The 25,456-nt window shown below is 42.2% G+C and overlaps 3 protein-coding genes across 5 annotated transcripts; 2 read left to right on the top strand and 1 right to left on the bottom strand.

Moving 5' to 3' along the window:
* Positions 1-431: 431 nt before the first annotated feature.
* Positions 432-5,209, top strand: LOC311131626 (mitochondrial import receptor subunit TOM20 homolog). The gene is made up of 5 exons (XM_084164703.1): positions 432-658; positions 1,270-1,316; positions 1,778-1,859; positions 2,276-2,418; positions 4,484-5,209. Exons 1-5 carry the CDS (start codon positions 535-537, stop codon positions 4,529-4,531), a joined length of 444 nt encoding a protein of 147 aa, XP_084020829.1. The 5' UTR covers positions 432-534; the 3' UTR covers positions 4,532-5,209.
* A 7-nt stretch (positions 5,210-5,216) lies between these two features.
* Positions 5,217-11,918, bottom strand: LOC311131625 (RNA-binding protein 34-like). 2 transcript variants are annotated; one of them, XM_084164701.1, is made up of 12 exons: positions 11,882-11,918; positions 11,672-11,735; positions 10,038-10,200; positions 9,592-9,710; positions 9,247-9,460; positions 9,053-9,112; positions 8,820-8,863; positions 8,612-8,695; positions 8,198-8,261; positions 7,948-7,990; positions 7,744-7,862; positions 5,217-7,509 (listed from the first exon to the last, which is right to left on the bottom strand). In XM_084164701.1, exons 2-12 carry the CDS (start codon positions 11,695-11,697, stop codon positions 7,081-7,083), a joined length of 1,365 nt encoding a protein of 454 aa, XP_084020827.1. In that variant the 5' UTR covers positions 11,698-11,735; positions 11,882-11,918; the 3' UTR covers positions 5,217-7,080. The 2 variants fall into 2 exon arrangements, with proteins under 2 accessions (XP_084020827.1, XP_084020828.1); XM_084164702.1 differs by lacking the exon at positions 11,882-11,918 and having other exon boundaries at positions 6,979-7,509; positions 11,672-11,795.
* A 218-nt stretch (positions 11,919-12,136) lies between these two features.
* On the top strand, positions 12,137-20,091 carry LOC311131403 (tubulin-specific chaperone E-like). Of its 2 annotated transcripts, XM_084164365.1 has the most exons (17): positions 12,137-12,209; positions 12,478-12,648; positions 12,833-12,917; positions 13,607-13,783; positions 14,186-14,271; positions 14,657-14,756; positions 14,856-14,958; positions 15,394-15,470; positions 15,569-15,661; positions 15,971-16,035; positions 16,270-16,334; positions 16,696-16,848; positions 17,322-17,475; positions 17,847-17,915; positions 18,405-18,464; positions 19,224-19,315; positions 19,558-20,091. In XM_084164365.1, the coding sequence occupies exons 2-17, from the start codon at positions 12,516-12,518 to the stop codon at positions 19,651-19,653; spliced, it is 1,608 nt and encodes a 535-aa protein (XP_084020491.1). In that variant the 5' UTR covers positions 12,137-12,209; positions 12,478-12,515; the 3' UTR covers positions 19,654-20,091. The 2 variants fall into 2 exon arrangements, with proteins under 2 accessions (XP_084020491.1, XP_084020492.1); XM_084164366.1 differs by having other exon boundaries at positions 12,137-12,648; positions 13,573-13,783.
* The last annotated feature ends 5,365 nt before the right edge of the window (positions 20,092-25,456 follow it).

The raw sequence follows: 25,456 nt of genomic DNA, 5'->3' as shown, positions 1-25,456 counted from the left end.
CCACCCACCATGTATCCTAATGTTCTATATTTCACTTGGCCATTGTTTGCTGCTGTGTGGTCTACCCCAGATAGTCAAAATACCTAGAATTGTAGCTAAATTCTTTCTATTTTTGTTACTTTGGGGAAAATACTGTTAAATTGTATCAAACGTTATCACTAGCCTGCTGCTTCTTTTTTTAATGAATTGCTACTGCCCCCTTGTGGCACTTACATTTCAATGCGATAGACTACTACTTACATTGATTTGAAGAAATATGAATACATTTCTTTTTTCCGATCTGAGTTCAACAACATCCAACATATGCACTCAAAATACATACGTTATCGGAGATATCATGTGATTGGAATTAAAGTTTTATAATTTTTATCAGGCGATCAATGCGGACACCCTAGCTGTCAAATTTGCCAGTGGTCCTACTGGTCCTTTTTGCTGCGAATTTGCGCCTGTGTGAGGTCATGTACCGTCGCTGATATAAACCAACATTGAAATATACTCTTTGTTAATACAGAAATATCAACCATTTCGGAAGTGATGATGGGCGGTAAATCGAGCACGATAGCCGCCGGTGTTTGCGGGGCTCTGTTCGTCGGCTACTGCATCTACTTCGACAGGAAAAGACGGAGTGACCCCAACTTCAAGAACAGGCTACGAGAACGTGAGTGTTGTCCGAGTCCTGGCTGTACACCCTGCTCCGGTCTCTGTTTTGGAGACCTGAGGTGCAACAAAGTGCCCGAGACAGGCCGAACTCGTTTAACTATTCCCAATTGGCGAAATATGAAAGCTTGAATGGTAATGGTTTGTGCAATAGATCTAATTAATTCATTGTCAGTGCACTGCTAACCCATAAAGCCTTGAAGCTAACTAGCCAGTGCTAGCTCCTAGCGGAGGACCGTTCAACTCTGTTCGATTATATCGAGGAGTTGAGCGTTTCTCAGCTAACTCGCTCCTATATCATGTATTAATGTACTGCATACTCACTCACAGCAAGCGTTCTGTCAGTTGAATTCAGACATGGAAAGCTGCACCTACCCTGATTCATTCATGATAGTGTGTTTTGATCTGTTATGTAACCAAAACCAACCATTCTAGGCTACTAGCCATATCAGACATAGAGCTTGCCAAGCAGGATTAAAAGCAACCTGGATATCCCTGCTGTTCATAATCATAGTAGGATTGCCTAATGAGAAACTAAGTTGTCTAAGTACAAACAGGAGCAGTCCCCAAAGCTATTTATGTTAACAGTGATTGTGTTTACCTCTGCCCTAGGGAGGAGAAATCAGGCAGTTGCAAAACAGGGGACAGGACTGTCAAAGGTGAGTAAAATCCCCTCAAGGTACTATTGAAATTCTTCCTCAATGAACACGTCTAAAGAAATCATGTCTAGTACACGTCAGATGGAACCATGTGGAAAATAATCTTCAATGACCTCCAGTGTAATAAACAAATGAGACTGATCACTTCACTCGCACAAGAAAGGTTCTGTGATGAACAAGCCATAGTTTCCCAATGGAGGAAGTGCAAACTCAGCAAGAACTGCGGTGCGCACCACAGCGCTTTGGGTTCAGCACCGTTGCACTAAAAGTTCACTTAAATTGAACTCTGACCTTGCACCTGACGAAGTGGCACGCTTCGGCGGATTGCCCGAATCATGTGAATAGGCCTTTTATTCCTCCAGGAGCATAAGCCATCTACAACAGCTTTTCCACCAGTCTATTATGTTTTACTTATTTCTTTACCTATGGAAAGTAAAGTGTGTGTTGTGGGACTCTTGCAGCTCCCAGACCTGAAGGATGCTGAGGCGGTCCAGAAGTTCTTCCTGGAGGAGATTCAGCTGGGAGAGGAGCTGTTGGCTCAGGGTAAACCAGTCTTGCTTACATTGACATCACTTAGGCTGTGTGTGACACTCTATGCCCTATATAGGCCTGCTAGTGCACTACTTTTTACCAAGCGATGACCCCCTATTCCCCATATAGTGCACTACTTTTTACCAAACGATGACACCAAATTCCCTGTGTAATGCACTACCTGTACTAGTCTTACTTTTACTGGCATAGACTGTTTCAAATTACACCCTATTTCCCATATAGTGCACTACTTTGGACCAAAGCATTGACATCCTCCCCCACTACTTTCGACCAGTGCAACAACACCTTGTGCCCCAGATAATGCACTACCTAATTTACTTTTGACCAGAGTAACGACGCTGTTCTCCATATAATGTACTACTCGTTTTGTCGATCTAAACCTCTTTGCGCTTGGTGTTCCGGTATAGGAGACTACGAGAATGGCGTGGAGCACCTGACCAACGCCATCGCCGTGTGCGGCCAGCCCCAGCAGCTGCTCCAGGTGCTGCAGCAGACCCTCCCGCCACCAGTCTTCCAGATGCTACTCACCAAACTGCCCACCATCAGCCAGGTACAGTCCTTTTCTCCACTTCAAGGTCATTTAGCAGACACTCCTACCCTGGGCTGCTTACAGTAAGTGCATACAAGCAAGGAAGCTAATGTATGTAATATGTAATGTATCTAATATGTAGTCAGAACTGCAATCCTATTCAAAATTGGGCTTATGCAACAACCCCAACACTAACCATCAACCAGGTACAGTGCCTCTCTTACATTTCAGGATCAGTTGCAGGTACTGAAAAGTTGTGTTGCGCTGTGCTATTAGCAGAACCATTGCCACAATGTGTATGCAACACTGCGCTCTGTCTCCAACAGATAGTTTTTGTGACAAACGTTTTAGTGTCCGCAACTGCAGCAGGTGCGCTTCTATTCAGAGCAACTTACAGTAAGTGTATTCAAGCAAGAAAGCGGAAACAAACTAGGGTTGGTTGATATGGCCTAAAAATCATATCTTTATTTTTAAACATGGGCGATTCACAATATACCTAGATTTTATTTTTAAACATTTTCACTAATAAGCTTTTTTGCACAGTTAAAGGTCAATACACTGCATTTAAAACGGTCAGCAATAATCTAATGAATTCAGGGCTTGTAAAATTATACCTAGGCTAAATATAAGCCTTCCACAACCATAAGACTGACTAATAATTACTTTTTTTGATCAAAATAGTTTAACCTGCTTTTTTGAAATTATCATTGATCTGGCTTTCAAGTCTGGCTCTGAAAATGAAATTTTTGTTACAAATTTAACCAGAACCATGCACAATGACCAACTTCTTGTAGCAGGCATTATAGAAAATTAACACAGGTCTCATAAACAATCTCTCAAGCACAAACCCACGTGCTAGTGAGTAGTCAGCTAATGTTTATATTTCAGGTCTAGCCAACTTGGATCTATTTGCTAGCGAACAAGGTAGAACAGTTGAACTGTTATGAATAGACCCTCCAAATCAGTCTCCAACTGTTTGAACAACAGCCAGATATATAAACCAATGCTTATTTCTCAGAATGTGAACGAGTTGCCAATTCCTAATATAAATGCGTCTCATGCTCATTGCACATTTATAAAAAAACAGACTAGACAGCTAGCACATAAGTCTGTGGCAAAAATGCTGCAAGCGGTCCACAATCATGTTCATTGATACTCTCGTTGTAGTAGGATCTGCTCTTTATTGCATTTTGGGAGTTGACACATAAAGGGTATCATTAGAAAGGTTAAGTTCTCGTCTATTATAGTAAAAATTAGAACAAAATATAAACGTAGATTCTTGCGATACAGGCATTTGAACATTGCACAAAAAAACCAAATTCAAATTAATTATTAGATATCGCCCAGCCCTAAAACCAATTGTATAATATGCTAGACAGAAGTAAAATCTGGTTCAAGAATGAGTTTAGGTAACAAACATGTCAATATGAGACTGAGACACCGCTCATGACTTTGGTGTAGCTGTAGGTGCCTCAAAGTACAGATCCAGGATCATTTTTTACAAGGCAATCTTCAGTCCGTTCAGGGGCTGCATGTCTCTACCATAGAGTAGGAGTGCTGATTTTGGATCAGTTTTTACCTTGAGTAAGATAACATGGACAGGTGACCTGAGCCTGTATTCATAAAGCATCTGAGTAGGAGAAGATGCTTTTTGAATACGGGCCCTGATCCTAGATCAGCACTCTCAGGGTTCATGAACTCCTGAGTGGTCTAAGGCATGCTAACTGTGCCACTAGAGATCCTGGTTCGAATCCAGGCTCTGTCGCAGCCGGCCGCGACCGGGAGACTCATGGGCGGCGCACAATTGGCCCAGCGTCGTCCAGGGTAGGGGAGGGAATGGCCGGCAGGGATGTAGCTCAGTTGATAGAGCATGGCGTTTGCAACGCCAGGGTTGTGGGTTCGATTCCCACGGGGGGCCAGTATAAAAAAATTTAAAAAATGTATTCACTAACTGTAAGTCGCTCTGGATAAGAGCGTCTGCTAAATGACTAAAATGTAAATGAGTATGGGCCCAGATCAAATGGGACACATTTCTAAAGCATGTTTATGGCTTTAGAATTTGACTATTTCCCTCTCTTTCCTGCAGCGTATTGTGAGCGCACAAGGTAGCTTGAATGAAGACGACTTAGAATGAGGATCGTCGATGGAAATTTCCCCTCGGAACGCTCTTCCTCTGGACACTCCTATAACAGAGTAGGGTGAAGTTGCCCCTAGATGCTGATCTTGGGTCAGTTTTGTATTTTCCCCACTAATGGTTAAGGTTAGGATTGGGGGAGGAGAAGGTGATCCTAGATCGGTATCTAGAGGAAAGTTCATTCCGGAGCTCCTGTAACCCATTATCCTGACTAGTCTAGAAAATTGGTAAACTTTTTTTTATTCACTTTTTGGAGGGTATTGAAGATTCTTTCGCTTCTGTCCAAATGAAAGAAAGAAACATGAACCCGTCCAATTCCCACACGTTGTGTGTAGTTATTGGTCGCATCAAATGACCATATAATCTTGATTTGCAGCCAAGCTGCGGTAACGGCAACCAATCAAAAATGCCTATCGGCAGCATTTTATTGGATTCATGTGCAGTTAGAAAAATGTATTGTTTTGCTTCTCTTAATGTCTGTCTCTGAAAGGTGTAGCAAAACATTTCTCAGCATTTACAATACCATCCCTGCAATCACTCCCACGTTTACACAAAGCTCTGGGACCATATGTATTAAGCGTCTTGAGTAGGAGTGCTGATCAAGGATGAATGTTTAGTTAGGTCATTAAGAGGTTGTTCCTCTTTGTAAGAAATCTAAATAAAAGGTAAATGACTCAAGACTGTTGCTTCTTCTAAAAGTTTATTTAGACTCAGATGTTGGATGTCCAGAATAGTTAATGAACAATGTTTTCCCTACCATTAGGTGGGACCATAGACATACAGTGAGGGAAGAAAGTATTTGATCCCCTGCTGATTTTGTACGTTTGCCCACTGACAAAGACATGATCAGTCTATAATTTTTCTGGTAAGTTTATTTGAACAGTGAGAGACAGAATAACAACAAAAAAATCCAGAAAAACATGTCAAATTTTATAAATTGATTTGCATTTTAATGAGGGAAATAAGTATTTGACCCCTCTGCATAACATGACTTAGTACTTGGTGGCAAAACCCTTGTTGGCAATCAGAGGTCAGACGTTTCTTGTAGTTGGCCACCAGGTTTGCACACATCTCAGGAGGGATTTTGTTCCACTCCTCTTTGCAGATCTTCTCCAAGTCATTAAGGTTTCGAGGCTGACGTTTGGCAACTCGAACCTTCAGCTCCCTCCACTGATTTTCTATGGGATTAAGGTCTGGAGACTGGCTAGGCCACTCCAGGACCTTCATGTGCTTCTTCTTGAGCCACTCCTTCGTTGCCTTGGCTGTGTGTTTGGGTCATTGTCATGCTGGAAACCCATCCACGGCCCATTTTCAATGCCCTGGCTGAGGGAAGGAGGTTCTCACCCAAGATTTGACGGTACATGGCCCCGTCCATCATCCCTTTGATGCAGTGAAGTTGTCCTGTCCCCTTAGCAGAAAAACACTCCCAAAGCATAATGTTTCCACCTCCATGTTTGACGGCGAGTTGAGTTGATGCCAAAGAGCTCCATTTTGGTATCATCTGACCACAACACTTTCACCCAGTTCTCCTCTGAATCATTCAGATGTTCATCGGCAAACTTCAGACGGCCCTGTAAATGTGCTTTCTTGAGCAGGGGGACCTTGCGGGCGCTGCAGGATTTCAGTCCTTCACGGCGTAGTGTGTTACCAATTGTTTTCTTGGTGACTATGGTCCCAGCTGCCTTGAGGTCATTGACAAGATCCTCCTGTGTAGTTCTGGGCTGATTCCACACCGTTCTCATGATCATTGCAACTCCACGAGGTGAGATCTTGCATGGAGCCCCAGGCAGAGGGAGATTGACAGTTATTTTGTGTTTCTTCCATTTGCAAATAATCGCACCAACTGTTGTCACCTTCTCACCAAGCTGCTTGGCGATGGTCTTGTAGCCCATTCCAGCCTTGTGTAGGTCTACAATCTTGTCCCTGACATCCTTGGAGAGCTCTTTGGTCTTGGCCATGGTGGAGAGTTTGGAATCTGATTGATTGATTGCTTCTGTGGACAGGTGTCTTTTATACAGGTAACAAACTGAGATTAGGAGCACTCCCTTTAAGAGTGTGCTTCTAATCTCAGCTCGTTACCTGTATAAAAGACACCTGGGAGCCAGAAATCTGTCTGATTGAGAGGGGGTCAAATACTTATTTCCCTCAGTAAAATACAAATCAATTCATAACATTTTTGACATGCATTTTTCTGGATTTTTTTAATTGTTATTCTGTCTCTCACTGTTCAAATAAACCTACCATTAAAATTATAGACTGATCATTTCTTTGTCAGTGGGCAAACGTACAAAATCAGCAGGGGATCAAATACTTTTTTCCCTCACTGTACATATTTACATACATCATTGGGTGGGACAGCCCCAACCTAAAACAACCATGTTTCAACTGGAAATTATGAGGGTAGGCCTGGATGTTACGTCAGGAACGTTTACCCACCATCTCATGATATAGCTCCACTCACATTTTAATTGTACAACTGTTATCTGCTTGTGAACGATATGAAATACATTTACATTACACAACAGTCGAAAGGCGCAAAGCACAGACCATCAAATGTGTACAACCTGATTCCTTTTCCTCGGTTTGAGTTTCTTCTTCAGTGCTTTCGCCTTTGCTTTTTTGCTGTTCGGGTCAGCCATCTCACCTTTGAAGGAAGCGGGGCCTGTGGTGGCTTTCGATGCCTCGCCTGGACTTTTCTTGAATGGCTTCCCCATCGATTTCATTTGGGGCCCCTTCCCCTGCGGCCTCCCGAAAGATTTGTTTTGGGGAACGCCCTGGCCCGGTCTCCCCTTAAAGCCCCCTTTGGTAGGCCCCTTCTCCTTCCCTGCACCCTTAGTCTCTCTTTCTTTCCCTCTGGGACCTCTGTGCACCACTTTCTTCTTCTCTTTCTCCTTCTTCACTGACCTCTTCACCCGGACCGACCTGCCAAGGAGTTTGGAGCTGTCTAGTTTCAAGGCCAGCTGGACAGAATCGATGCTCTACAACAAATACGTTAGCCGTTAGCGATGATGCAGGTATGGATGGAGGGGTGTAGTTAGGAAAGAGGTGTCGTAATACTATAATACGGATTAGTAGTAGTCTACGGCCAAACTGTGTGTTGTTGCTATGCAACGCGTTGGCTGCAGTATGGGACTTGGCCAGCTCAGTAGTAGGAAGCCTGCTGAAAAGCATACATAACTGCTTCACATGAAATGTGTGTTCTTTTTCCTCACCTCGAATAAGATGTAGCCGAAACCCTTGCCCATTCCAGAGTTCTTGTCCCGCACCAACCGCACCCCCTCCACCTTGCCACACTCCTCAAAGTGCTGTCGCAGTGGCAATTCGTTTATATCTACAAGTTAATACAGTATGAAATGTTGTTTTCCTTTTGACTGACAAGTTCACAGTAAAGTAAACCCTCTTAAATAGTTACTCACCGAATGGTAGATTTCCAATGAATATTGACCTCTTGTGATCGTGCTGAAAGACGAAACAATGTTATTCAATAGATGTGTAGCAGCATCCTTGCTCAAACAAGTTTATACAAAATCAAAAGATTAAGCAAATGTCAATTTATCACCGTAACTTTCTCAAACTGTCAGCATGTGCATTTTATTGCCACCAAGTATACCGGTCTTAACGCTAGGCAGGTCCTTTGTAAAATATCAAGTGTCATGGGAAACTTACCGATGAACTTTTGGAGATCCTGTCCACCCGGATGTGAAAGTCTTTCTCAATCTCCATGCCGTTCCTGCAAGAATTAAAGTAATACATATTAACCCACAAGGGCCTAAAGATAACACTTGATATATTCATCTCTCGGACAGACGCACGTAACACATGGTATCGTAGTGTCTGTCAACAGACTGTGGGATGTAACGACTAATGAGGAACTTTGTTCTGGTACGCTGATTTTTTGACTGATCATTTGATCAAATCACAATTTTGCAGGTGCTCACATCTTTAGAATTTCTGAAGGGAAATGTAATAGAGCATCTGACGCAATTAAGCAAGACTTTAGTTCTGGGTTTACGAGATTATGATATATAATTTAAAACAGTCACGGTAAAATTCAAGTTGAACGCTTGCCAGTTGCTGTACCTTTCCAATGCCTTCTCGGCTCCTTCTTCAGCTTTGAACACCACGTAGGCATTGATGCTCTGCTTCTTGGGGTGAACCTTACGTCTGGAGAGGGAAAGCAAAAAAACAAAAAAAGTACTCTAATGCATGCGTCATGTTACCATGGATAAACTCCCATTCAACCAGTGTTAGCATTTCTCATGGTAAAAAAAAAATCTGGGAAACTTACTGAATAGCTGCTACTTTGCGTGACATAGATGGATCCTCTCTTACCTGCAAGAAAAATGACATGTTTTAGCTTCACCGATCAGGGTTGAGTCTTCAGAAAGCGTTGTATCACTAAGATCATCTTTCATCCATTACTATGAAGCATTCAGGAAGCTCAACCCTAGTGGAAATGAGCACTCACATTGTCTGATGATGGGAATTAGATTAATCTAATACAGTGAATGGAGTACTTACCACTGATCGAAATCGAATGCTTTCAATGGCTCCCTGATCCTTGAAGACAAGCTGTAGTGTCTGAAAAACCACACACAAACAACATATAAGCAACATAACAGGAATATTTGCTATTTGAACCCAGGTCTGCTTTCTACATACCTAATCAATGAGATTATGTTCACTGCTTATAACACAACTGGGGCTGCTGTTACCTTCTTTGTGCAGCTGGCAGGTAGGTTGCCGACAAACACTGTTCGTTTCTGTTTTACTCTCTCCTCTGCCATTTGGGCTCCAGTCCTCTGTTTTGTCTGCCTCTCCTCCTCCTCTGTTGCACCCCCTTCTTCCATCTCAACAGCTTTCCTTTTAGACTTCTTGCGCATCTTTGGGACCTGTTCATCTTCGTCAGCATTTTGTAATGCACTTTCTCTGAAAGCGGGAGAGCGAGAATGGGAGAGGGAGAGAGAGAGAAATAAAGCTTTGTTATCTATCAATCTACATCTCTTGCATCACAGCACTCTTTTGCATGTCACAAATATTGTTTAATTTTTATCGCTCACCTGTTTTCTAGATTTAGGTCTGCAGCTGATTTGTCCTTTGCTGCTTTGTTTGTTTGTTTCTGGTTGTTCAGGCCTTTTGTGACCGCGCCTTCCTTCACCTCCACGCTCCTCGGTTCAAGCTATGCAGGGAAGAACCACACAGAAAATAACAAACGTAATTTCACTCAGTTGGCAAATAGATTCTAGCAAGGGTACACGACTCAGGCCCTCAAGCTCTGTAGTCCGGTTGGTTTTGCAAGTAATACCTCCCGATTTCAAAACATTATCTCCCAACTGGACACTGATTACTGTTTCTTAGTGGACGGGTAGAAACTCCCCGTTTCACATTATTTCTAAACCTTTTCTCTACTGAACATGGCCTTGGTTTCCTGGAAAACAAAAATAAGCTGGGCTGCACCATTAAAAGACCCGAGCTGAGCATCCTTGCCTTGGACTAATGGGCTTACCTTGGGAGCAGGAACAAAGAACAGAGTGTCAACTACTGGTGCAGCTTGGAACAAGGCTGATAATGATCCGGAGCTGGATGCAGACTCCTTTGGAAACAAGCTGCCTGATACTGATCCCACTACATAGTCCATGGACTGTTTGTCCACAGATGGCCCCTCCTCACTAAGGAAAAACAAATACATTGTTAGACTTATAGTAGATACAGCAGCAGTTTGTTCACTACAACAGTGCTGTGTTAGGTAGCTAGATGTGCATGAATGCCATGGTATGTGTAATATTTATTGCTACAAAGACATCACATAAGGGCAGCAAGCTATCTTCATAAGCATTTCCTCAACATCCATAGAGGTAACACACAATCAAAGGCAGGCTATCCAGTGCCAATGAGCTGCCAACCTAATTGGTTGCTAACAACCAGAAGCAATTTACTGAACAAAAATAGAAAACGCAACATGCTAAAATGTCTACGATTTCACTGAGTTACAGTTCATATAATGATAGTCAATTGAAATAAATGTATTAGGCCCTACTCTACGGATTGCACATGACTGGGAATACAGATATGCATCTGTTGGTCACAGGTAGGGGCGTGGATCAGAATACCAGTCAGTATCTGGTGTGACCACCATTTGCCTCATGCAACGCGACACATCTCCTTCGCATAGAGTTGATCAGGCTGTTGATTGTGGTCTGTGGAATGTTGTCCCACTCCAATTCAATGGCTGTGCGAAGTTGCTGAATATTGCGGGACCTGGAACACGCTGTCAGAGACTGCTCAATTGGTGACATGTCTGGTGAGTATGCAGGCCATGGAAGAACTGGGACAATTTCAGCTTCCAGGAATTGTGTACAGAGCCTTGCGACATGGTGCCGTGCATTATCATGCTGAAACATGAGGTGATGGTGGCGGATGAATGTCACGACAATGGGCCTCTCGTCATGGTATCTCTGTGCATTCAAATCGCCATCGATAAAATGCAATTGTGTTCATTGTCCGTAGTTTATGCCTGTTCACAACGTTGACATCAGCAAACTGCTCTCCCACACGATGCCATTCATGTGGTCTGCGGTTGTGAGGCCGGTTGGACATGCTGCCAAATTCTGTAAAACGACGTTGGAGGCAGCTTATGGTAGACACATTAACATTCAATTCTCTGGCAACAGCTCTGGTGGACATTCCTGCAGTCAGCATGTCAATTGCACGCTCCCTCAAAACTTCAGACATCTGTGGCATTGTGTTATGTGACAAAACTGCACATTTTAGTGGCCTTTTATTGTCCCCAGCACAAGGTGCACCTGTGTAATGATCATGCTGTTTAATCATCTTCTTGATATACACCTGTAAGGTGGATGGACTATTTTGGCAAAGGAGAAATATTCAATAACAGGGATGTAAACAAATTTGTGCACACAATTTGAGATAAATAAGCTTTTTGTGCATATGGAACATTTCTGGGATCTTTTATTTCAGCTCATGAAACATGGGACCAACACTTTACATGTTGCGTTTACATTTTTGTTCAGTGTAATACACGGTGTGCGTTTCCCCAACTACCTTGTATTTCCAACAATGTACAAATTCAACATAATTATTATTAGTTACATGCCGATACTCGTGTGAAGGGCGACTAACCTCTCTCCAAAACGTTTATTTTTCATGGTCAGTTCACTTCAATATTCTCGATAGTCGATTCCAGCTGGTTTAAATGATGAGACAATCTTATAAAAACGTGCTTTTTATCATGGAAATAATTAATCAAATAAGTTGGACGCGAAGTTATATTGAACACATCTCATTAGAACAATTTGTTGATGCCAAAAATAAATGTAGTTATTTACTCACGTTTTACTCCATGAAGACCTGTCCTTCACCTAATTATGTCCTACCATGCACAACGCAATTGTAAATAGTTCCTAGCTTTAACATACGAATGGGCTTTCATCCAGGGATCTAAATATAGATGCATTGATTGTTACTTGTTAATAACGATGATAGCTATTTAAATAATTATACTAAAATAAAGTTTATTGCTGATAACTTCATCATTAATAATCTATCAAACTTGTACGGCAAACGTGTGCATCATCATATTCGGTTACTTCCTGTCAGGGTGTGTGAACTGTGGTTATTTACGCTGCTGCGAAATATGACCAAAACTCTCTGATTTAAGGTAACTTTCAAAGCAATATTTGGAAATAACAGCATATACATTCTGTGGATACGTGGTCCTCGTGTTTAGTTGACAGTGAATATATTTGTTGTAGCTCATCTAGCTAGCCAAGCAAATAAAGCTAAACAACATCATCGTTTCTTGGGAGTTGACATGACAGCAAATATTTTAGCTAGCTATTACCTAACGCTTTCTTAAGTAGCACTGTGAAAGTACAGTAAGTACAGAAGGCTTTAGCTGCTCATTATTTTTCATTGTCAATATATAGGTAGACTTATAGCCAACGTTATAGATACAGTGAGTTCAATGAGAGTCCCTGACCAGACACAACCCACCACCATGGACGAGGGCCTTACATCAGACGCAGTGGGCAGACGTGTGGCTTGTGAGGGGGAGCGTGGCACGGTACGGTTTGTTGGCTCTGTACCACCAACTGCAGGTAAGCTATTTAGCTAACTAGCTACAGACCGCGTGAGATATGGATATAATAGGCAAAATAACATAAGCGTTATCCACAGTGGGTGTGGCAGCACTGTTTGAGTGAAATTCTCCAATATTCTTGGTGATGCACTATAACCAAGTACTTATTCAATGCCTGTACTTACCAATGCCTCTGTGCTTAGGGTTGTGGCTTGGTGTGGAGTGGGACAACCCTGAGCGTGGCAAACACGATGGCATCCATGAAGGTGTCCACTACTTCACGTGCAGGTAAAGTAAACCCTATCTAGTATCTCCATGATGGTAGCATGAAATGAATCTTGCGTAATTTGGTCAGCTGCGTGATTTCATTCTGTGTTCATACGTGTTAGAAATTGAGAGTTCTGGCAAAAATGAAGTCTCCCCCCCCCCCCTCGCCTTCACCCAATCCTAATGCGTCCAAATAATCAGTGATGAAAACCCCAAAACCGGAACTAATGCTGCTCCGATCTCACGCATCCCATTCCGCCCAGGCAGATTCTCTTGGTCTACACGCAGAATCTGCGCACGGGAGATTAGTGTCATCCTTCCTCTGGAGATCCTCAGGTCCAGATCTACACCAGGCAGCAGGTTGTTTTTTTGCAGTGAGGGGGAATCATCAAGGAGGAACGGGGAGACGTTTTTAGTTTGGAATCTGGCCATTATGAGTACTTCAAGTGCTGCTCTCAGACCAAGGACATAGGAAAAGGGGACACATTTTAAATTTGAATGTGTCCTTAAAGTGCTGCTCTCAGACCAAGAACATACGAAAAGGGGGAGACATTTTTTAGTTTGGAATGCGGCCATTAGGCCTATGTGTTCTGCTGCTCTCAGACCAAGAACATAGGAAAAGGGGGAGACATTTTTTTGTTTGGAATGTGGCCATTATGTGTTTTGCTGCTCTCAGTCCAAGGTTCTCTACCCCCTCCACCCCGCCTAAGGCACCCAAAGGGAGGCTCTTTCGTCCGGCCCAAGAAGGCCAGCTTTGGGGTGGACTACCTGACGGCCATCAGGCGGCGTTACGAAACAGAGGTCCAGCAGGTCTTGGGAGAGGAGATCCAGATCTCCACGAGGACGGTGGAGATGGTGGGCTTAGAGGCCATCTCAGAGAAACAGAAGTAAGGGGACAACAAGGCTTTGGAGCCCGAGAGTGAGAGTGCATTTTAGTCCAGGACTAGGCTTTTGACTCAGGGAATCTGTCCCAAGATGTGCTTATTTGTACGGTCAACTCCGTATGTACTGTTTGAAATAGTTAAGGAATATTGTGAAAGCATGCCACGTAAACCAGAGGATGCCAGTATCAGGTCCCCCTCGCAAAAGAGGTTTCTAACCTAAAGGTTATTCCCTGGTTAAATAAAGGTTAAATAAATATTTAGTAAAGAATGGTTACAAAATAGGCTAATGCACTTGAATTGGGACTGTTGAACTGCACCACACTCCAACAGAGTTTGCACAATGCCGATGTGCAGTCATCTGTACTTATTCAGTGATGCGTTGTTGTCATCTGTGCTTCTCCGCAGGGTGGAAAACCTCACCGATGTTTCACTGAGGTTGCGTGAGGTTTCCAGCCCGGGCCCTGCAAACGAAATCCGAAACACCACTCCCCGTATTCTTTCATTTAGTAGCTTTTAATTAGTTAAATAAGTGCCCATGTAAAAAAAATAATATACTATCAATCATATGAAATTGTTCATGTTAATAATACTTGACTGCACTTCTCTGACCTGGAGTTAATGTGATATGTAGCTACATTACACCATGGTTGCGTCCCAAATGGCACCCCTTTTCCCTATATAGTGCACTACTTTTGAATAGGGCTCTGGTCAAAAGTAGTGCACTTTATGGAATATGTGTGTTATTTGGGGCACAGCCCATGTGTCTTGTTAGTAAATGTACGGTCCAGCCACCCGATTGAATTAGCTTGGGGGAAGCGTTGATTGGACATTTAGCTGATGGTGCTCTACTACTACATCCTTAATGGCCACTGTCAGACGTGCTGATGCTGGACCTGTGTGGGAACCTGCTGTGCTGCTGGGACGACGTGATGGCCATCACGGAGCAGATGGAGAAACTCAAAGAACTTCAGCTCAGGTAGATCACACTGAATAATGGTGTGTGTGTGTTTGTGCCTCACTTTTCTCAAACTCTGATCCCCTCACTGACCGTCTCTCTCGTCCTCTGTCCCCTCAGCCACAACAGACTGCGTGTGCCCTCCAACCCTACGGTGCGACCCCGGGCCTTCTCCTGCCTCAGGGTCCTCTCCCTCACCAACTGTGCCCTTACGTGGCTTCAGGTGACAGCCACCACACTGTACCCTTCCCTTAGGCATTATGGGGCTCTTTCTCAATTAATCTTTCCTCAATTCCTCGCATCCTCTATCCTTCCATCCTTCTCAAAACCCATTGGAGAAGAAGGCTGGAGGGGAAGAACCTTGGACCTTATCCTCCAATATGGTTGAGAAGGAGGCGAGGCGATAAGATGCGAGGAATTGATGAAAGATTAATTCAGATCGATTCCATCTAAAGGAAATACAATTTTGTAGGCTGATTTAATTTTAAAGGTGTTTTTGTACCAGTTAATATGGTAATAGATAATTAAGTTGCAGTGCACAATATGTTAATTAATGAGCTGGTGCAAACCTATGAATGCCTAATGAAATGAGAAGAATTTATGTAGATGCTGACTCTCTTTACATTTCTCCCCTCTCCATTTGGTGTTGGTCTGTTAGCTGCTTGAGTGCGCCCCCATGTGGCCACTGCTGGAAGAGCTCTACGTCTCTGAGAACGATATCACTGAACTGCAGAGGTAAGGCTTTAGCCATTTTGGGTCTAAGTTCCGATTTAGTTATTTTATTTCTAAAACAACATATAGAACTGACTTGTATTTCCGCCTCTTTCGCGCAGGCCAAACAATGTCTTACAGTCCTTGACAGTTTTGGATCTCTCAACAAACCCTCTGGTTGATGGAACCGTACTGAGTATTGCCGAACTGCCTAGGTAAGTGCGGGCATAACCGTACCAACAAAGACACTTTTCATAACCGTTCACTACGTCTTATGACATAGCCCTGTCGTTAGCTTCGACTTGTGCGTTGATAGTGTAAACACTACTGTTCTTGGGAGTACTTTACTTTCATGAGCACTATAATACATACTATTATCCTAATAAATAAATCTAAACATTATTAGCGTTTCAATGAATAAGCATTTGTAACATTTATAATAACTTATGTAGCACTTACAAGCATTTATAGTGGAATTTACCAAAAGTGTAAGCTTTTACATCCATGCTTTTCATGAATTTCAGACTGGAGAATCTAAATATGTCTAAGACTGGTTTGTCAACCTTGCGGTTTGATGATGCGCTGCCTGGTAAAGTTTACGTCCGACATTGTTTTGAAAACGTTACATTTAAAAAAATGTGTTTGTTAATGGAGGTCAAGTTGAATTAACATATCAGTAGAGGTAGTTGAACAAGATTTCAGAATGTGGATATGTGTTTTGATGACAGGCATTTCACAATGTGTAAAACTGTAAGAGCAAATTATCGGCATTGAGTATACTGGTAAGAGTCTGTAAATGATTATTTTCTCACGTCTTCTGTAGGTTGCAAAACAGCAATGTTTCCTGCCCTGACAATTCTCGCAGTTAATAGCAACAACATTTCAGAGGTGAATATTGTCTGTGAGTAAGGTCTCTCTTCTAAGAGAGATTTTATCTTAATGAAATGTATCTGGATATATAAATGATGAATTACTAAACAAATTTGATGAATATCACTAGTCTGCAAAAAGTTAATACTTGTTCTGTAAAAATAGATAGTAGGGGAGAATATGTGAAAGCTTTCTTCTAACTCAACCCTTTATCTCTCTCTCTCTTTCTCTAAACCCTACACAAACACTCACTTGTGCTTACATACAAACACACTGACACGGCAATACATACAACAATAACAATCGCACACAAACACACACTCACTGACACACACTCTTACAATCTCATTCACTCACTGACACGCTCACTCACACACAGTGGTGGGTAATAAACGAGCTAGAGAAGCTGCAGAGCCTGGTCCGGTTGTCGTGTCGGCAGAACCCCCTGCTGAGCCGGGAGAGGAACCCCAACACGGCCGTGCAGTTGCTCATTGCCAGGGTTGGCCGGCTGGAGGCCCTCAACAGGTGGACGGTGAGGCCCCATCCTCTGTTTAACGCTACCGCCAAACCTGGGTGTGTTCATTAAGCTTCATTTTGATACACCCGGGTCAGAACGACAGACCCAGCTGCTTACAGTTGATCCCCACATGGCCGACATGCAATTTATACTGGTGCGATTAATGGTCAGCCACTGCGCGCGCAAACGTAAAGTGATAGCAGTGGTAGATCCAGCTATATGCCTCCATCCCAAATGAATGGAAAAGATATGCACCAAAGAAAACTAGGAAATTAGACGGTGCTTACTGTTATCTTCATTCCAGATTGAGGCGTATAGTAGCTGGATCTACACAACTGATGTCGTGGGTCGTGGTTCCATCTAGACATTGTGAAATGTTCCTTTAAAGCTATATATGTTTTCTTCTCACCCTATGAATACATCAATGTTTGCAGATGCGCTTGCTGTAATCCTCCATTCTCTTACCCTATTACCATGGTTACCTGTAGATCCTGCCCGAGGATAGGAGGGGGGCAGAGCTGGACTACTGCAAGATGTTCGGGCTAGAGTGGCTGGCATCCGGGGGACACCGAGACCCCCAGCAGAACCGCCCCAGTGCCGAATTCACCACACAGCACCCCCGCTATCAGAGTCTCATACAGAGTGAGTCAAGAGTGGTACATTCCTCCTGAGGTTTCCCCGGCACTCTGCTGCAACACCCTATTTCAGACTGAGAAGTGGTACAGCCCATCCTATATCTACTCCACTATAGGCATTTCTGAAGAGAAAAAAAAAGAAAAAACATTTGTCTCATTATCTGCCATACTACTACACAGGGCAGGTAAAAAAAAAATAATAATCTGATGCCACCACAACATAACCATATCCCGAGAAATAAGTGATACAACGCAACCCATGTCACCATGCCATCAATCTTACAAAGAGACAATGGCAATCCTAATCCTAATTCCTGCCCTGTAGTCATTATGAGTTCAATGGATCGACAGAGGCTCGATTTCTTTTTTGTTTTTCAGAATACGGAGCTCCAGAAGACAGCGAACTGAAGAAGCAGGAGCCGTTTGCACTGAAAAATCAGCTCTTAAGTGAGTCCTCCTCACTTCTCTTAAGCCTAATTGATACTGTACGCAACGCAATTAGCTAAGAAAAATGGTGATCCTGTGTAGTTGCGTCAAGTTACAAATTCCGGGGCTGCACACATTTGCGTAAGGCAGTGTTTCTTAGTCCTGGTCCTGGGGATCCAAAGGCGTGTCCATTTTGAATTTTTGCCCTAGCACTACACACCTTGTTCCACTAATCAACTAATCGTCAAACATTTAATAAGTGTAATCAGGTGTCTAGGGCAACAAAAAATATGTGCACCCCTTTGGGCCCTCAAGACCAGGATTAAGAAACAGTTAAGGAATGAATTTGAGAGTTTTGTAATGATTTGCTACTAACCTATAATAATCTCTTTCCCAGAACTGCATGTGCTGTGAACACATATACATATTTACTCAGGAGATGAGTCAGAGTATATACATTTCATTAGTTCTTAAGAGTAATATAGAATTTCAAACTTTTCCTCCCACCAGGCATAACATTTGTTTGTCCGGATGAGACAGACCGAAAATCTGTGGTGAAGAAACTCCCAGGTAAAGGCTCCCACCTGGCTTCATCAGCTAGTCAGATGGTATATAATATTATTATAATATTATAATATGTTCAGTAGCTAAGCAAATGATTTGAGATGTGCATGGATGTTAGATGACTTTTCACATGTGCCGGACTCAGACTCCAGACAGACCACATATAGTTGTAATTGAGAACTTGTTCTCAACTGGCTTACCTGGTTAAATAAAGGTTAAATAAAATAAAAAAATATACCACCTGGCAAATTTCTGTCCCTCATAATGTTTCTCCCTCTGTCATTTCTGACTGTGCTTTCACGGCTGGAAATGAAAGAAAATCTAGATAACACCCTCGATACCTGTGTTGAATTATAGTAGATAATTTACTAGGCAATAGGACACGTGTTGGACGTGTTTGAACAGTGTGTTTTGGCCTCTACAACCAACAACTGCAGACTTTTGAATGTTTGCACTTGTTAGGCAATGTTTTGGGCAGCATGCACACTGCATAAAGTTGTCTGCTGTTGACCACAGGCCCACATGTGAAAATGGCATGCCAAATCATGAAGTGTGGTTTGGATAAGGAGTTTGGATAAGGAGTTACACTTATCAACTGTTCATACTCTTCAATCATGTTGTGCCAATGGGAGATCGTGCATTTAAGATGTTAATGAAATGGCACAATCTGTGTGTGACCTGTGTAAGAGCAATTGAAGTGACGGTAACCTATTGCATTTTACAAAAGATATTCAGCGGTCCCTCCACTCTTTTGATGTGTTTTAGATTCCATGATCGTTCAGAAAGTGAAGGGGCTGCTCTACAGACTGCTAAAGATACCGGGTGCTGAGTTGAAACTCTCCTACACTAGCTCAAAGGTAAAGGCGTTTACTGACAACAGCAACTGCTCTATACTACCTCAAAGGTAAAGAGGTCTAAATAGGCTAGGTGAAATGGTCTTACTCACCTAGCCTTGCCCACAGGCTAGTTTTATTTCTGTGTTGGTGTAGCCATACTCGTCCACTGCCACTCCTAGGTGAATGTTAAATAGACCAATGGTACAGTCCAACTTTCTTAGCAGTGGAAGGGACTCCCTAAAATGGCATTTGTCTTTCCATAGATGGAGGGCAAAGAGATTGAGATAGACAACGACCTGAAACCGCTGCAGTTCTACTCCATCGAAGATGGAGACAAGGTCCTTGTCCGCTGGTTGTGATCCGCAAAGGTCCGGATTGGTTGCCTGATGCCTCAAACTGAATTATTCCGTGACGTAGCGTTTGGCCAGAGCAAGGAGTTTGGGTAGCCAGGCAACCGGATTGGAAGTTTAAGCAATATTCTGAAATGCATGAGAAAAATGTACAGCACTAAGACTGGGACGAAAACACAGTGCACCCCCTATTCAGCCAGAGGAGACCAATCGATGTATGAGAAGGAAACAGGGTTGTGTTCATTTGGCACGAAACGTAAGATAACTGCCCAAAATGGAGTGAAATGGGACGGGAACATCTGAACTTGTCCAATAAGAGATGCTAGTGTTGTGTGCCCTAATGAACACAACCCAAGTGTGCACAATGTGAACAATTTGTGTGTTTGTATTTATTAGGATCGTATCAACAGCTTACATCATAAATAAAACAATTCATCATACAAGACATTATTACAAAATTACTCTTATTACTCTCACTCAATGAGGCACCAGGCAAAAGAGAACTAGGGGACATTTAGGCCCACGATGGGTGGAGTTTCCCCATCCCTGATCTATGGTACCTTTCATAGCTTGGCCTTTAGTGAATTAGCAGCAGATAAGGTGGCAGGTGGGGTCAAATTAACCTAAAACTTTCCAGCAAATATAGCTCTGAATATGTGGATATGATCCTACACTTGGGCTGACCCCATTTAGCCGATTGTTTGGTCGACCAAGATGTTTTTAGTCGAGCAGTCGCAAATATATTACTTTTTTTCATGCCACATGAGACATCTGTATGATTGGCGCCTGTCTCAGTGGACTAATCCATTGAGGAGGCCACAGGGATGCCACGGTCCAAGAAGAAAAGGAGTGTGGCTAAGATGCACAATGTACATTTCTCTCTATAATGCGCTCTCTCCTACCATTTCATGCGCATTCATTGTGTGAATTGATTGCCCTTTGATTGTTAGTGTCTATCAATTCCCCATTACATATCAACAGTAGTAGCCTACATTTTCCGTTAATTCCCATAATTTCTAATCTACAATGTTTCTTTGGTTACTGTAATTTCTGTTAATGCATTCAATATATTATTTTTACAGTCGTTTACCGTTCTCATTGTTGGAGTGGACACGTTTGCAGAGCTCACAACCTATGCTACACTTGTAAGAAACACGTTTTGGTTTATTTCATTCCATTTATGAGTTTTGTCAATTTAATTAATTGTCTTTTGTTTGGAGCGCTCCTGTCAATGTTGAGTAAGGACGCGCACCTGATTACGCATATAGAAGTACGCCCACTGTAAAATAAAAAGGTTCCTGGAGGCACTTTTAGGGGTTCCTCAGATTGCCACAACGGCGGAACCCCTAAAGGTGCTTCCAGGAACCTTTCCCTGTAGGAACCCTTTATGTCCCATGTATTATATTTTTAATAATAACAATACAAATAACATTGAGTGACAAACTTGTAAAGTCACAAATTAAATTGATTGACTTTTAAAGTCAAAGAAATCTCACTAACAGACATCACAGGAATCTCTGGTTTCAAACATTTGTTGGTAATTTATCCCCTCATCAATTCCCAGAAGACATGTCTGAATGAACAGCATTGTGCCTTTCACTCAATATTAGAAAGGAAATGCATCCCCAGTGCCACTCCCAATCCCATGGAGATGTCCTCCGGCTCTTCAGTGAGTAGCGCCTCTCCATCCAGGAAGAGTTGGATTTGGCTCTCATCCGCAAACGGTTTTCCCCTCTATTCTTATGGTAGGTGATGGAAACTTTACACACTGTAAGAAGTAAAAATATATATAATTAAAGTTACTTAAGTCGTATTTCAAACAGTACGTTAACTGAGCACAGCACACCTTACACGGTACTACTAACTTTGCATTTGTCTGCTGGGAAATACATATCCTGTCTGTGACGTACAGCTCACTTGGATCTTCTTTGAAGAGGTAGGGGAGGGGCAAAATGGCTGCAGTGACCTTGAGACACTGGCTGGATTAGAGTCAATAGAATTAGAGTGGCTGCATAATGTAAAGGGTACATTTTACATTGGAGAAAAAAAGACTTTCTGAGCCTCATCTGTGTGTGAGAGAAGTGCCGTCTTGTAGAGATTCAGCAACTCAGTTTCTGCAATGATTTTGTCGGCCATTGTGCCGAATCCGGACAGAATGTTTCTGTCCACATCCATACTGAATTCGCTTCCCATCTCTGAGAATCTAAAAGACAATTTGTTTGTAATGCATCATCAATATATCTTGGATTCAGATTACAGCACTTGGCTATGCTACATTAGTTGTGCTTTTTACCATTTCTTTCTGTTAGACTTTACAATGGCTGACAAATGGAGTACTGGGTACTGTTTTAAGATGTCCTTGGTGCCTTGTTCATTAAAAAGTTATCTATTTTTCAGTCCTTTTCATTTTGTCTTGTAGGGAACTTATGTTCACTCTTTTTTGGCACTCCTGCATCTTTTCAACATGGAACTTCTGACTGAAGGAATCCTCACCAGTCTCAATCTGAAAATCAAATATAAATATCAAATATTGATACATACAGCATCAAACACGAGTTCTGATCTAGGATCAGGTCCCCCACCTGTACAATCTTATTTATCATCTTAAAAACTGATCTGGGATCAGCGGTTCGACTGACGATGGACCATTCTTTTTATGCAGATACCTTGGCTATTTTGGTCGGGTCTTCATTTTCAGTGTCATCTGGATTTATTTTTTCCCTTGCCTCCCAAACCTCTTCTGCATTTTCTCTACTTATTTTTTGTATTCATTCTTTAAAAAATTGACTCCTTCAATAATAAAATATGGAGAGGATAAATGTCATGATGGATTATTGGGATTTATTGAGGTCAGAAGAGAAGACTGGAGATGGGCTTGTTACGCTGCTGGAAATGTGATGGAATAACAATGTGAGAAGAAGAATATATCCAAGCCAGCACATTATGGTCTGGGTAGGCACAATGATGTAAAAAGGTTATTAGTGTGTGAATTAATGTGAGTAGGAAATTTGAAGAACTCTTACATATCCCTTCCCTGTGTGGTCTCGCAACGAGGGGTACTTTTGAATGAGCGCTGTGCACACATCCATGTATTGCCGGGTAATGGATTACATAAAGCAAAAGAGAAACAATTTACAAGATTACATTTAGACTAACAATTCTGTTTGTAATACAAATGTCAGTGATTGATGGCGTTGATTATCATCATGTAAAAGTTGAGTATGTGCTATGCGATCAGCTGCAGTGATGAAGACAGTATGGAGAAGGAGAAGGGCTCAGGGTGACACACACACAAGCATTATGATTCATAACTGAGGAACTTATATCAATAACATTGAGCTAAGATCAGTTCACTACATAACTATACTCACCAAGTGTACAGTTGAAGTCGGAAGTTTACATACACCTTAGCCAAATACATTTAAACTCAGTTTTTCACAATTCCTGACATTTAATCCTAGTAAACATTCCCTGTCTTAGGTCAGTTAGGATCACCACTTTATTTTAAGAATGTGAAATGTCAGAATAATAGTAGCGAGAATTTATTTCAGCTTTTATTTATTTCATTACATTCCCAGTGGGTCAGAAGTTTACATACACTCAATTAGTATTTGGTAGCATTGCCTTTAAATTGTTTAACTTGGGTCAAACGTTTCAGGTAGCCTTCAACAAGCTTCCCACAATAAGTTGGGTGAATTTTGGCCCATTCCTCCTGACAGAGCTGAGTCAGGTTTGTAGGCCTCCTTGCTCGCACACGCTTTTTCAGTTCTGCCCACAAACTTTCTATAGGATTGAGGTCAGGGCTTTGTGATGGCCACTCCAATACCTTGACTTTGTTGACCTTTAGACATTTTGCCACAACTTTGGAAGTATGCTTGGAGTCATTGTCCATTTGGGAGACCCATTTGCGACCAAGCTTTAACTTCCTGACTGATGTCTTGAGATGTTGCTTCAATATATCCACATACTTGGCACCAGCTGAGAGCATCAGCAATATCCCCGGTGAATGCGCATATTCACTGTTTATCCTTTTTGGGTCAGTGCTACTTAAGTTAGTTTTTTGACAATATTTTCCTCCCCCAGTTTAGATGGACGTCATATTATACTTGTGTCACCCCTTCTCGGGGTGTCAGCAGAGTAGGCTACCCTGTAATTTGTCATATTAAAAAAGATTCTGCTAATGTCTCTAGTCATATATATATACAGTGGGGGGAAAAAAGTATTTAGTCAGCCACCAATTGTGAAAGTTCTCCCACTTAAAAAGATGAGAGAGGCCTGTAATTTTCATCATAGGTACACGTCAACTATGACAGACAAAATGAGAATTTTTTTTCCATAAAATCACATTGTAGGATTTTTAATAAATTTATTTGCAAATTATGGTGGAAAATAAGTATTTGGTCATAACAAAAGTTTCTCAATACTTTGTTATATACCCTTTGTTGGCAATGACACAGGTCAAACATTTTCTGTAAGTCTTCACAAGGTTTTCACACACTGTTGCTGGTATTTTGGCCCATTCCTCCATGCAGATCTCCTCTAGAGCAGTGATGTTTTGGGGCTGTCGCTGGGCAACACAGACTTTCAACTCCCTCCAAAGATTTTCTATGGGGTAGAGATCTGGAGACTGGCTAGGCCACTCCAGGACCTTGAAATGCTTCTTACAAAGCCACTCCTTCGTTGCCCGGGCGGTGTGTTTGGGATCATTGTCATGCTGAAAGACCCAGCCACGTTTCATCTTCAATGCCCTTGCTGATGGAAGGAGGTTTTCACTCAAAATCTCACGATACATGGCCCCATTCATTCTTTCCTTTACACGGATCAGTCGTCCTAGTCCTTTTGCAGAAAAACAGCCCCAAAGCATGATGTTTCCACCCCCATGCTTCACAGTAGGTATGGTGTTCTTTGGATGCAACTCAGCATTCTTTGTCCTCCAAACACGACGAGTTGAGTTTTTACCAAAAAGTTCTATTTTGGTTTCATCTGACCATATGACATTCTCCCAATCCTCTTCTGGATCATCCAAATGCACTCTAGCAAACTTCAGACGGGCCTGGACATGTACTGGCTGAAGCAGGGGGACACGTCTGGCACTGCAGGATTTGAGTCCCTGGCGGCGTAGTGTGTTACTGATGGTAGGCTTTGTTACTTTGGTCCCAGCTCTCTGCAGGTCATTCACTAGGTCCTCCCGTGTGGTTCTGGGATTTTTGCTCACCGTTCTTGTGATCATTTTGACCCCACGGGGTGATATCTTGCGTGGAGCCCCAGATCGAGGGAGATTATCAGTGGTCTTGCATGTCTTCCATTTCCTAATAATTGCTCCCACTGTTGATTTCTTCAAACCAAGCTGCTTACCTATTGCAGATTCAGTCTTCCCAGCCTGGTGCAGGTCTACAATTTTGTTTCTGGTGTCTTTTGACAGCTCTTTGGTCTTGGCCATAGTGGAGTTTAGAGTGTGACTGTTTGAGGTTGTGGACCAAATACTTATTTTCCACCATAATTTGCAAATAAATTCATTAAAAATCCTACAATGTGATTTTCTGGATTTTTTTCTTCTCATTTTTTCTGTCATAGTTGACGTGTACCTATGATGGAAATTACAGGCCTCTCTCATCTTTTTAAGTGGGAGAACTTGCACAATTGGTGGCTGACTAAATACTTTTTTCCCCCACTGTGTATGTGTATATATATATATATATATATATATATATATATATATATTGTTAACATATAGACTAATATGTTATAAATTGTGTTCTTACACTGGTACAGTTATGCCCTATGAGAGATGTACAACTGCGCATGTGCGAAA

This window comes from Coregonus lavaretus (assembly GCF_964263955.1).
Source record: "Coregonus lavaretus genome assembly, chromosome: 6".
NCBI lineage: Eukaryota > Metazoa > Chordata > Actinopteri > Salmoniformes > Salmonidae > Coregonus > Coregonus lavaretus.
The sequence above is the reverse complement of the archived record's forward strand: the minus strand, read 5'-3'. Positions and strand labels throughout refer to the sequence as shown.